General features: G+C 50.0%; 1 protein-coding gene across 19 annotated transcripts in view; it reads left to right on the forward strand.

Annotated features, from left to right (window-relative positions):
- BCORL1 (BCL6 corepressor like 1) overlaps nucleotides 1–11,751 on the forward strand; it is a 64,459-nt gene extending 52,708 nt beyond the window's left edge. For 10 of the 19 annotated variants that reach the window (XM_072744104.1, XM_072744107.1, XM_072744108.1 and 7 more), the window contains 3 exons: nucleotides 4,561–4,638; nucleotides 5,667–5,820; nucleotides 9,484–9,908. In XM_072744104.1, coding sequence (XP_072600205.1) covers nucleotides 4,561–4,638; nucleotides 5,667–5,820; nucleotides 9,484–9,766 — 515 coding nt within the window. In that variant the 3' untranslated portion in view covers nucleotides 9,767–9,908. Of the gene's footprint in view, nucleotides 1–4,560; nucleotides 4,639–5,666; nucleotides 5,821–9,483 lie in introns of all 19 variants that reach the window. The other 9 variants (XM_072744114.1, XM_072744118.1, XM_072744115.1 and 6 more) reach the window with 1 other exon arrangement.
- The last annotated feature ends 1,516 nt before the right edge of the window (nucleotides 11,752–13,267 follow it).

Consider the following 13,267-nt stretch of genomic DNA (forward strand, 5'->3'; position numbering starts at 1 on the left):
CCTCTGGCTGGCTGTTTGGGAAAGTGCTAGCAAGCCAGGCTGGGGCCTTGGCTCCACACCCCAGGGAGACAGTCACTGGCAGGAGTCAGCTGGCTCCTGCAAGAGGGCACTTGGGGCCCAAAGTCTGTTTTGGGGGAATGAGAAGACAATACTCAGGTTTTTTTAATTGAGGTGAAATCCACCTAGTATAACCATTTGAAAGTGAATGGTTCAGTGGCACTTAGTATTCACAATATCATATACACATCATTAGGAGCTTAATTCCTTGAACGGAGTATTTTCTTCTCTTTTTGAATCCTGGTAGCCCCCCCCCCCCCCCCCCACACACACCAAATCTCACAGAACCACAGGATAGGGCCGCATAGTGGCTGTAGGAGGCACCATGGGGTTGGAAGTTTGGGAGGCGTTTCCCTCACTGCCCCACCTCACTAACTCCTAAACCTGGATGCATTTGGGTGGACTTCTGGATTTATTTTTTTTAAACTTGCCTGTCTGGCTGAGGTATTTAAAAATATTTTTGCTTTCCATCCCCAAGCATTTGCCTGACCAGACTCTCTGTAGATTAATTGTCTTCTTCCTCCCCTGGTGGAGATCCCACTGGGCAGAAGATGAAGGCAAATCCCTGTAGGGTGCGAAGGGCTCCATTTTCTGCAGATGGAAAAGCTGAGCAAGAGCCTCTGTGTTGCTCCTGCTGTAGAGCTCCCCTCTCTTTTGTGCGAGGCCGCTGTTTTGGAAAAGTCTGGGAATCGAATCCTCTTTTAAATACACAAAGGAATGTCACTATTTACAAGTATCCTGTAGTGAATCCTTTTGCAAAGCAGAAGATGCTGGCAATTCATCTGGGTCGTAAGTGTGGGTTTTTCTGTATTGAGTTGGCTTAAAGTGAGGCCCATTTCTCCTGAGACCAGGAACGGTGTGGTGACACCCCTCATCTATTCATTCATCTGTGTGGTTAGTGAAGCTGGGTTTTGGGTACAGCACTGGGTACCGGAGGTCAGGCAGTGGACCCTTTCTCTCTTGTCCTCAGGCTGGAAGCACCAAGCCATCAGACTCTTGGGGAGGTCTTTGGAAGACCTCCTCCTTAAGCCAAATTACAGGCAGGCATGTGATTGATTTGCCTTTGACCCTTTGAAGAAATGAATAATATCCAAACTAGTCAAGGGAAAACAGATTTGTGTCTCTCTTCTGTCAGAGAATGTGGGGGCTGAGGGAAGTTGCCGCCGTTTAATTTGAGGCCTCCAAGGAAGTATCGGGACTGCTTTTCCTTTCACCAACGAAAGGGTTAGTAGGATACCCCTTGGGGTCACTGCATTACAAGTTCTGTTTTTCCTGCCGGAGACCTCTGCCATGTGACCCCATGTCGAAGACCAATTGTTTTTGGTTTTGGCCTCCTTTCATGTCCCTTGGGCTGGTGACTTGCTTGGTGACACAAGGAGTGGTATGGTGGGACTGTGAGGAAGAGAGAATCCCTGATGACTAGGGGGCCACTCCACAGTGAGTACTTAAACATTTTCTTTTGTCGAGGTGAAATTCACAGAACGTAAAATCAGCCACTTAAGGGAGCAATTGAGTGGCATTTAGTGCCTTCACAACATCCTACAGCCACTGCCACTCTCTGGTTCCAAAACCTTTTCATCAGCCCCAAAACAAAACCACAGCCCATGAGCAGTTGCTCTCCATTCCCTCCAGCCCCCCAACAACCACCCATCTACTTCCTATCTGTGAATTTTTCCCCTCTGGACATGGCACACAAGGGAATCGCACACCATGGGGCTTTGCGCCTCTGACCTCTTCCACGTAGAGTCACGTTTTCAAGGTCCATCCACGTGGTGGCACGTCTCAGTACTTCCTGCCTTCTGATAGCTGAATAGTATGCCGTCGTCCGGCTCTGCCACATTCTCTGTATCCATTCATCAGCTGGTGGACATTTGGGTTGTATCTGCCTTTCAGCTATTGCGACTAGTGCTGCTGGGAACACAGTCTGTCAGGAAGTGGTGTGAGTGCCTGTTTTCCATTCTTTTGGATAAATACCCAGGGGGCGGGGCTGCCGGGCTGAGGGCCTGTATTGAAGAAGGGGAAAAGAGTAAAGGACTGAACATTGTGGGAGGGCGAGTCAAGTTTCTTGTGTGTGGCTCGTGGGCCTGCTTCTGTGTCTGCATCTCTGCTCCTGCCCACTCACGTTGGGCTGTTTCCAGAAGGCAGATCCACCTGCAGATGACGAAGATTCACTGGCAGGAGCATTAAGGCATGTGCTGGGGGGGGGGGCGGGCAGGGGTGCTCCGAAGGCAGGCCCTAGAGAGGAACCCCAGGAATGTGGTGAGCTAGGGTTGCTGTGATGGAGTTGTCGTGTGGCCTCCCAGCAGTTGGGGGTGGGGTCAGCAGTCATCAGGACCACGTGTTCTGGCCTGTGCTGCTTAAGCAAGTATATTACTTTTTGGTGTCACCTTGTAGTCATCCCTCCCTCCCTCTTTTCCCTGTGTAGTTATTACACTCCTACTACGTGCCAGGCACCCGGGTTTAGGCCATGGGGAGATCATGATGAACAAGACGGGCATGGTCTGTGCATCTTGGCAACTTACGATCTTGTGCCACTGTCTCCCAGGACACCTAGCACAAGGCCAGGCACAGAATGGGCATCTGCCTAACTGATGCTTTTGGAAGAAACCCCTTCCAACTCCCAAGGGACATGGGGTACAGAAAAGCACATAAACTGGCAGTCATGACCTCCAGAGTTTTTTTTTGCAGAGTACATAAAAAAGATCTCTTGTACGTGACTAAAGGTTTTCCACTGTAGCTGCTCAGCCATTATTTTGAAAGCTCTCTCTGGCAGCTTTTTCCTACAAGAAGAAACCCTTCATCTCCTAGAAGGTTGCTAAAAAGTTACTTCTTTCAGTAGCTCACAACAGCCAATAGGCATTTTTGCTGATAGCATGTGTGACCCAAAAGGAGAGGATATAGTGCAGCGGCGCCTTTCAACGGGGGAAACTAGCTTTGTGCCTTGAGGAGCAGCCGCCACATTCCTGCTGGGGTTTGGCTTCCCGAGGGCACCCTCACATCACCTGTACACTTTGGACTCTTGCCTGTCCTTTCTCCCAGGTGTCACTTGAGGGCACGTAGCAACCACACAGAGCTCAATCAGCTTGCCAGCCGTGCGAGGTGGCATATTGGCAAACACCAGGCCATGTGCCCGCAGATGACACAGTTGAATTTGTCAGGAAAATGCTTCTTGCCCATGTGGGGCTGCACAGTGAGACAATGGCCTAGGTGCTGTTGAGCCAGGAAATGAGGGGGCGAGGGGGCAACCTGCTGTCTGTCCTCAGGCCAAAAGAGAAGGTGTTTAAAATGTGTTTATTGCGGCAAAATACTTATGGCAAAATACTTATGGCGAAAAATGCATTATTTTTAACCATCTTCAAGTGCATAATTGAGTGACATTAAGTGCATTCATCACCCCAAACGGAAACCCTGCACCTATTAGGCAGTCACTTCCTGTTCCCTTCCAACTACCAGTCTTTCTGTCTCTCTAGATTTAACTATTCTGGACATTTGATATACATGAAATCATACAGTATATGGCCTTTTGTGTCTGGCTTCTTTCATTTAGTGTAATGGTTCGTTCATGTTGTAGCGCACATCAGTACTTTTTTTTTCTTTTTTACAATTGAACAGCACTCCATTATATGGCTAGACCGTGTTTTGTTTATCCCTTCATCAGCTTAACAACATTTGGGTCATTTCCACTTTTTTTTTTTTTTTTGGCTATTGTGAGTAGACCTGCTATGAACATTCATTTGTGTATAAGTTTTTGTTTGAACACCTGTTTTCAATTCTTTTGGGTATATACCTAGGAGTGGAAGCAAAAGGTTTTTATGAGGATAAACTTGGCCCTCTCCCCCATGTTTTTCAAAGATGAAACAGAAGGAATTATGCTCCCTTATCTTACTTTGAGTTGGAGAGATCCTGATTGGCTATGTGAACATTGTAACCTGCGGGAAATTGAAATCTTGGGATAGGTCTAAGATTCTGCTGGCAGAGTCCATTCCCTACACCACTGAAAGTAGGGATCACAGACCTAAATGCCTTTAGGCTGATCATGTAAGAGAGCAGAGCAGGCTGGGTGGGGACTGTTGAAGCAGAGCACGCACATGTCGCTTCTGCCTCCAGCCAACTGTTGACATGCAGGAATGTGGGACGCAGTGTTGCCAGATTTTCTGATTTTTTTTTTTCAAGAAAAGTTGGAAATCTGGATTTTTAAGTGAAATCTCTCAATTTTAAAATCTTTGACGTTAATTAACTTTTTTTTTTTTTTTTTTTTTTTTTTTTTTTGGTTTAAAACACTGGGCCACACCCCAGGTGGTCAGTGGGCTCGATTTGGCTCCTATCTGCTGTTTAGCAACCTCTAATCAATAGCAGGAAACATCTCTCTCTGGTAGCTCCCAGGCCTTCTTGTGGTCCTTCCTTCCCTTCTCCCATCCTCCTAGCCCTCTATGGACACAATTTGTTTCTAGATTCTTCTGCAGCCTACCCTCCTTGTCTCACTGCCTTCTCTTCTTTCATCAGATCACCTCTCAGATCTTCAGGGCCGGGCAGAGGGTGACCCTGGCGTGTCCTGGGACTTTTACAGCAGTTCTGTGTTGGGTAAGCTTGGAGTCAGATTCCTCCCATGCCTCCCATGCTTGTCTATGGCTCAGAGGCTCAGAGATAGGGGGTGGCTTTGGGTTTCCTGGATTCTTCTCAAAGACAGGAGTGACCCTGTGGAGGCAGCCTTTCTCCACCTGTTGGTAACTTACAGACCCTTTCAACGCAAACCCTAGCCCATGCTCCCCCTGGACTCTGATGCCACAAAGTCACCCCTCAGTAGCCCTCTCCCACTTCTGCTCTGGGTATTGTTTTCATTCTCTGTCCCCCAGGTGCCCTCCTCCTCCCTTATTTTGTCTTAACACTGCCAGAAGCTCCTGTGTGCATCATCCTCTCTTTTGGCGTTGTTTACAAGAGCCCCAGCCCCTCACCTGGCCACTCTCAAGCCCTCCCTGCCCTGCCCCCACTACACACGCTTTCTGAGGCAGCTGCTGTCTCCGGAGCTCTAGCCACTGATCCAGGCTTTCCTCTCTTGGGAGAATCTTTATCTGTGACCGTCAGCTAGCACTCATCCCTTGGGCCAGGGCCGCAGATTGGGGGAGGTGCCCACCCCGAGCCCCGGGGAGGATGGAGTGGGAGAAGGTTGGGATGGAATGAACTGAACCACACCCAGACATGCCGGCTGGGGAAGAGAACTGGCTGAGGGGCCCCTCCGGGCTTCTGAGAGCCCAGCAGGCTGGGCAGGTGTTTCTACCTTGCCTTTGACTGCTGGTTGTATCGGCAGGCTTCATCTCCAACAGCCGAGCAACTCACCCTTTACATCACCTGGCTTTTTTCCAACTGAAAGGTGGAGGAGGATAATGAATTTCTGGCCACAAAATAATGTCTTCTAGGGATAGAACTTTCATGTGCCCTCCCACCCTTGGGATCAGCCGTGGGATCAGCAAAACTGGGCCCCGACCAGGGGTGTGTGGGTTTGGCGTCTAAATCCTAATCACCCACCTTCACATCTCTTTTCTTGTTAGAGCATTTCTTTTTAGTTTTGTGCATGTAGTGAAGTCCTAATATCCTATGTGCTCTCCTTACAGAGGAAAAAGATGGCTTTGCCTGTGACCTCCTGCATAACCCTCCTGGGAACTCTGATCAAGAAGGAGATGATGTGGAAGAGGATGATTTTATGTTTGAGCTCTCAGACAAGCCTCTTCTCCCTTGCTACAACCTCCAAGTGTCAGTGTCCCGCGGGTAAGTGTCTAAGAGATCTCGAGGGACCAAGTGCCAGGATCCTGGCAACTCCTGGCCTGCCTCCCTGGAAAGGATGGAGTTCTCCAGAAGGAAGCAGCCACCTGGTGAACAAACGCTGGAGCTTGGGAAAGATGCTCTATGACCAAGGCCAGCCTGGCTTTCCCACCCTGGTCAGTTATGTTCAGAACAGAGGCTGTAAACTTTAGATATACTGACTATATGTATTTCCCAAACCCTAAATCTAGATTCGCTCTCTGAAGGATCCTGCTGTTGTTCCTGGGTGTAAGAGATGATATGGGAGATATTTGGGCTGATGAACTATTAGAATCTCTGGAACATTTTTGTGGTTTCTGGGAACAGCCAGACAGAATATTTGAAATTGAGATTCTTGGAAAAGCCACAACATATGGTTGCCATAGCTAAGGGGCTGCTGGGGTCCTTAAGTAATCCACAGGCTGCTTTCTCATAGCCTTCATGTTGGTGAGGTGATGGCACCAGCACTGTCCTCTCAGATTACTGTGTATGTTATTAACGGGTGTCACCCAGCTTCGGGGACTAGACTATACTTGACACCATTAGATGGAACCCGGTCTAATCTGTGTTTGATGGTCCAGAAGGGGATCAGACAGCCTACAGGGCCATGGTTCTGGCCGGCTTTCACTGGGTGGCAGAGCATGGCAGTGCTGCTTGGGAGGATGCTGGCTGGACTGTCCTCTTGTTCTTGGCGTCCATCATCAAGTGTTTTCTTCTCCTTGCTGTCTTCACATAGTTTAAATACCTTTGTAAACACTCTTAAGGAGACTTTTTCTTTGATAACTATTTTTAAAATATCAGACCCTGTTTTTTTTTTTTTTTTTCAAAAAATGAAAGCACATAAAGCACACACGGGTTGGAGAGGGGTGGGCAAGGGGTTAGGAGCCCTTCATGTGAGTCCCTCCCAATCTGACAACTCTAACCATTTGGCCACCAGTTTCTGTGCATCCCTTCCCCCAGGGCCTGATAAGAATAAAAATAGCCTATATGATGATACTAGTTGGCTTCAAGTTTCAGGGGCTTTTGGTCCTTATTCTTCTGGGCATCAGTTGATCCCTGAGGGCAGGGCGGGGCCTCTGGGATATAGTATTGCACAGTTAATTAATTCCTCCAGAGTATTCAGCACCTCCTTCTCTGAAACAGGATCTTGGGACCCAGGCAGTAAAAGGACCAGGGTAGTGTGCGTTAGGTGTGGATGGAACACAGGGCAACCGAGAGCCACTTGCCACTCAGCAAGCCAGGCAGCAAGCAGGTTTTCAGTTGAGACCATGGCACAGGCAGAGCTGGTTCTCCTGATGTTAAGTCCTCCCATGCCTCTTCTGAATCTTTCCTTCCCCACAGCTGCAGCACAATGGGAAATGTAGGTTCTTCAAGAAGTAGGGAGGGTGTAGGAGCGCCTGGGTGACTCAGTCGGTTGAGCTCCTCACTCTTGTTTTTGGGTCATGAGATTGAACTCCCAGTTGGGCTTTGCACTCAGCCCTGAGTCTGGTTAGGATTCTTCCTCCCACCCCCGCTCCTCCCCCCACTCCTCACTCCTGTGTTGGTAGGTGTGCACTCGTGTGTGTGTGCACGCTGTCTCATAAACAAAATCTTAAAAGAAGTAGGGAGGGTGTAGAATGATGACCTTGAGGCCCTGCAGAGTTCAGAACTGCCTTCGGAATCAACAAAGCAAAGCTGAATTCTGATTACCAACTGTTAATGTTCAGGGGCTTCTTTTCCACTGTTTGAAAGTGATGGTCCAAATGTATGGTATCTGTAGTCCTTTTCTCTGAACTCAGAGCACCCCATTTCCTGATGGTGTGAGAAGAGCATTTACTGTCACTGGGGAGAGTGTTGCATTTTAGGGAGAAGGAGTGTGGGTCTGGGTAGAAGTGGTATGTGTCTTGCAAGACACTCGCTTCTATAACTGTCTTCAGCAGGCACACCAGGTCAAAACATGAGGGCCAAAATAAAGCCTTCAAAAACCTCCAGTCTAGTGGAGGATGCAGACAAGTATGCAATCAGCTCTAATAAAAGACAAAATTTCCAAAGCTGATTTATTATTATAAAAGTGTCACACAGTTCAGAAAGGTATCGGGCAAATAGGAGAAGTTCCAGTCTACCCTGAGCCCCCATTCCTGTGCCACGGAGAGAACCACAGTTTACATGGCTTTTGTATTCTTTCTGAAACGAGCTGTGTTAGAAGTATGATAAAAGGGATGTGAACCAAGTGCCATGAGACTATGGAAGATGGGATGAGCGACCAGTTTCATGGGGAAAGGCTTCGCAGGTGATCCAGCTGTGTGTGCTGGGCTGAGAATATGGATGGAGGGCATGGGACAAGCAAAGGCTTACGAGTTAAGAAAGTTTAGATAGCAGGGCTTATCCATCAAATGGCTGGCACTTGAGGGGTGGGGGATACACTGAGTGTGTGACCATGAGTGTGTGTGTGTATGTGTTATGGGGGGAGATTGGGCTGAAGAGGTTGAATGGGGTCATGTTTGAAAGATCTTATAGGGGCATCTGCCCTAGGCTTAGGTCATGATTCCAGGGTCCTGGGATTGAGTCCCACGTCGGGCTCCCTGCTCGGTGGGGAGCCTGCATCTCCCTCTCCCTCTGCTGCTCCCCCTGCTTGTGCTTGTTTTTTCTCTCTCTCTGTCAAATAAAAAAAAAAAGAAAGGTCTTGTAATAATATCGTGGTAAAGAATTCAGATGGTTTTTTTGTCTTGGTTTTTGGTTTTTATTGCTGGAGGTACTGGGGATCCATCGAAAGCAGTTCAGAGAGTGAGAAGGTCAGATTTTCTTTGTAGAAAACAAATAGTAACAGAGGATTGATCCAGTGAGGGTGGGTGGGGGTGCAGCAGAGTGACTCTTGGCAGAGGGGAACCAGTTTAGAGGCCGATGGGGACGCTGGGAGCAGGACAGTGCAATGGGAGGAGGGAACGCCTTGGAATGGAGACCGTTAACATGGGGATGCAGTATGTCTTCCTGGTTTGGTCAAAGGGAGCGCATGGCCCCTAAGCGGCCTCCCCAGCACCCCTCCCAGCTGTCCCCAGGCCGCCACCGCCACCGGGCTGGTGTGCTCAGCAAAGTCAGCCTGGCTGTAACGTGAGCTCTGGCCCTGCAGAAAGGACGGTGCTGCCGCTGGAGAAAAAACTTGTCTAATGCATTCCAGAGCCAAAGAGAAATGCCTTTTAGATTACCCGCAGTTTAGGCCTTTCTCCACGGCTCCCCGTCTGTTGGGGAAGGTCTTGGAGAACAAGGGGAGGCAGGGGAAGCAGGAGTGAGAACAAGGAAAGGAGACCAGGTGGGGGTAGCAGGGGTTGGTTGGGGGGAAGAACTGGCCCAGATGGTGAATTCCAGGTTGTGGGGTGTGGTAGAAGGCCTGGGGATGCCTCCTCTGACTTTTAGGTTCTGGAAGGTCCCTTTCCCTTTTTGGGGAGAGGTCAGTCATGGGGTTGAAGGCCCGTGACTGGGCTGAAAGATGGTTCGGCCACTGTAGGGAAAGGGAGAGTTTGCCTCAGCGACATGCCAGGCACCCTTGGTTGAGTTTGGTGGGGAGTAGCTGGACTGGCAACCTGCCCCGGCATTATAGCACCCCACTGCTTCCCCCTAACCCTTTTCCCTAACTCCCACTCTTGCCTCTTCCAGGCCCTGCAACTGGTTCCTTTTTACCGACGTCCTGAAGAGGCTGAAGCTTTCCTCCAGGATCTTTCAGGCTCGGTTCCCGCACTTTGAAATTGCCACCTTGCCCAAGGCTGAGTTCTACCGGCAGGTGGCCTCCAGTCAGCTTCTGACCCCAGCCGAGAGGCCCGGAGGCATGGACGACAGATCCGCTCCAGGCTCCTCTGAGACTGTGGAGCTGGTGCGGTACGAGCCCGAGCTCCTTCGGCTCCTGGGGTCCGAGGTGGAATTCCAGCCTTGGAACAGTTGACGGGGACACAGCCCCTCCCTTTTCTTTCTCCTCCCAAGTTCGCCCTTCCCCACCTCCCATGTTTTTCCCCCCCACCGAGCACCAGACTGCAGAATGAGGCAATAATACGGACCAACAAGAAGCCGCCTTATCAATGCCAGCATTAGTGACTGGATTTTGTTCTTTCCGGTTATGATTAGTTCTCATCTCCCTGTCATCGTCTTTGTTGTTGTGGTTGGTGATGGGGGTGGAAAGTTGAACTTCACGTCTGAGGGCAAGAGGTCCTGGGGATATTTGGGAGGTGGCGCCAGGGCCCCTTGGACTGGCCTCCTGGTGTATGAACAGGACCACACGTGGGCCCTGGGTGGCCTTGGCCTGTCCGGAGGAGAAATGAGCAAAGCCCAAATCTCTGAGCGCCCCCTCCATTCCCCTGTGTTCTTCTGTCTTCCATAGTATTTATTTTATTAGTATTTAATTTGTATTGTTTCATTGGTTTCTGATAAGTCTGTATCACTGTGACGATTTGAGACAACTTGTTGTATTGAGGGACTTTCTTCACCTCCTTTCTTTGTCTTTCTTGATCAGCTCTGGAGCTGCCCCTTCCCTCTGACAAAGTGATGCCCAGGTTTGTTTTCACCCCACTGGGGAGGGGGCAGGAGAGGTGGGGGGGGCTTCCCCCCCCAGGACCCATGACTAATGAAGGTGGCTGGTGCTGGCCTGGGGCTGGGGGGTGAGGGTAATCCTGAGGCTTTGGTGCTTCCCTCCCCCCCCCCATTTTTTTTTCTTGTTTCACCACTTGCCCTTTGCAGCAGCCCTACTATATTGAGATGAGTGTTTCTGGGGAGGGGTGGGTCGTGAGGGGGAGGGGTTCATGGGTTACTGTATTTGGGGAGAGTCAAGAATGGGCCCAAAGGCTGAGGTCTCCCCCCTCCTCACACTTCCTTCACTGCTCCCCTCAGAGGGCACAATATGGGTTTGTTCCCACATCTCCCCCCACCCGCCGCCTCCTCCAGCCACCCTCTGCCCCTTTCTGCCTTCACCCTTTCTGGATGCTGAGCCTCTCAGCCCCCAGCCCTTGACCCTCACCTCTCCCCCTTGCCAGACTCAGCAACCCCTTCCTCTCTGCTCCCTGCTTCTCCTGCCCCCATCCTCCTGTGGAATCTGCAGAGGGCTCAGGGATGGATTGCCAGATGTGAGATCCAGGCCTCAGCTGTTTCCTGGGCGAGGGCAGGAGGCAGGGTTCCAGCTGGGCTCCACTTCCACCGAGGGACCCGGGGCTGATTGTGTGGCCCTGGTGGGCCTCCCTTTTGGCCTCCAGCGCTGGATTTGTTCTGGGAGAGAGAGGGCGAGAGGGAGGAGCTTGGGCCCTTTCCCTGTCCCTGCCCCCTCTGTGGCATTGTCTTTCCTACTCTTGTTCTTATTTTTCTACCAATTGCTATTTTTTCCAAACAATCCTTGTAGAGAGTATGTACCATCCAAAGGCAGGAGGGCCTCACTGTGGCCGGCTCTGGTTGGAGATGGTACAGTTTTATTGTACAGGTGCTAAAACAACAACAACAAAAGAAGAAAATGGAAAAAAAAGACAAAAAAAAAGGCAAAAAAAAAAAAAAAAGCCAGTTTGAGGATGGGACAATCTGTTCTCTGGAGACTCCTGACCCATGCAGGAGCATTGGTGGTTATTTTCTTTGTATTGTGTTTGTTCTTTGTTCCCAGGGGGATGTTCTCGGCCCCCTTCTGTAGGACTGCTCCCCACCCCCACCATACTGCCCAGTTGGTTTTGAACAGTTGTTCTCCCTTTTTAAAAAAATATATATATATATAAAGTTGAGGGGTTTTGGGTTTTAATTTTTTGGTTTTGTGGGGGTTCATGGTATCGTGTGGTTTATTTTATGTTTGCCTTTACCTTTTTGCATTTGGGTGTGTATTCTGGCTGCCCTTTATGTTTCATTTTGAGCAACTGGCTGTGGAGTCAAAAACACTTGCATACTGAAAAACCTGTGTCAGGGCTTCTGTCTCCTGTCTTTACTCTGCTCCCCGTATTGGATTCTCTGTGGTTAAAACAGACAGGTGTCCTGATGAAGTCGTGGGAAACCTCCCGATCCTGCCTTGCAGTTTGGGTATGATGAAGGAGGACAAGGTGACGGGGCTGGTAAACATTTGGGCCACTGGGGCAAGATCTGGAAAGAAAGGAGAAGGCAGGGGCACATCCTGAGGGGAGGGGAGCGGTGGGGAGAATTTGACCTGTATCCGTTCAGGCACACGTGCGTGTGCGTGTGTGTGCGCGCGTGCGTGCATGCGTGTGTGTTGCTTGTTTGCTTTAGGAGTAGCAGAACTGGAAGGAGGAGCCCTTTTAGGTGACTATAGGGAATGATCCTCTTTAAGTCAAGGAAATCACCTGCCTGCCGGCTCTCTTGCCCTGGGCCACCCACATCGGCATCTGACCACAGTCTTATCACTGCCCTCACTGTTGTGCTCCCCCTGCTCACCTGCACAGGTTTCCCACTTACAAAAAACAGTGGTAGAAACTCCAATTCCTTCTGACTCCTGCCTCCAGAATGTACCCATTACTGGTTGAGGGGAAGGGGATGTTCGACAAGTCTGGAATGTTTCAGCTATATTCCTAGAACCTCTCCCTGGGGCTTAACTCTCTGGAGAGCCCTGTGAGTGTACAGGTGAGGGGATCTATGGGTCTGGCCAACTGTAGTCTAGCCAACCCCAGGAGTGACCTGTGAGCTGCCCTTTACCTAGGCCCCAAGGAGCATGCTTCGAGCCAGGTCTTTCTGCCCAGATGGAGGAACATCCATCTGTTCTTTGAGCCACAGCATTAATTTTCCTTGTTGGCCTTTGCTTACCCACTTTCTGATCTTGTTCTCCTGGAATAGTTGTTTTCTCATGTTCCCAAACAACCTCACAAGACTGATTTTAGCTCAGTCCTCTGTAACTTGCAGTCAAGAAATCCGCCGTGTCAAAAGGTCATGAAAGCTATGTGGTGAGTGCAAGGATTCAGTTCAAAGGGATGAGCAAGAGCACTGGGGTGGTTGAAAGGATTTCCGGGAGAGAGGCTGCCCAGTTGACACTTTAGTAGAAACATAGGAATTAGGGGTGGCCAGGAAGAGTCCCTGAACTGAGGGGACAATTGGGGAAAAGGTTTAGAGACAAGAGGGTAGTGTGTGCAGGGAACTCCAACCCACTTGAGTGTCACTGCAGCTGGAAGGGACAGATGGGGAGGGAGGGGTATGAGTCCTGCCAGGTGTGCCAAGGAGCACAGCTTGGGACTTTTGCCTTAGGTGATGGGGAACCATGGGAAAACTTTAAACTGGGTAATGAGAGGGGTTTTGTTTTTGTTTTAATAAACTGGTAAAAACGTGTTGGAGGTAGGTCAGATGGAGAGGAAGAAAGGAAAGGCTTGAGATTCAGAAGAAAGGCTGAAGGGAGAGTGGTGAGGGTACTCAGGCTTCCATTTAAGAGAGAGCGAGATGGGGGATCCCTGGGTGGCGCAGCGGTTTGGCGCCTGCCTTTGGC

The sequence above is a fragment of the Vulpes vulpes genome, chromosome X (genome assembly GCF_048418805.1).
Source record: "Vulpes vulpes isolate BD-2025 chromosome X, VulVul3, whole genome shotgun sequence".
Classification (NCBI taxonomy): Eukaryota; Metazoa; Chordata; class Mammalia; order Carnivora; family Canidae; genus Vulpes; species Vulpes vulpes.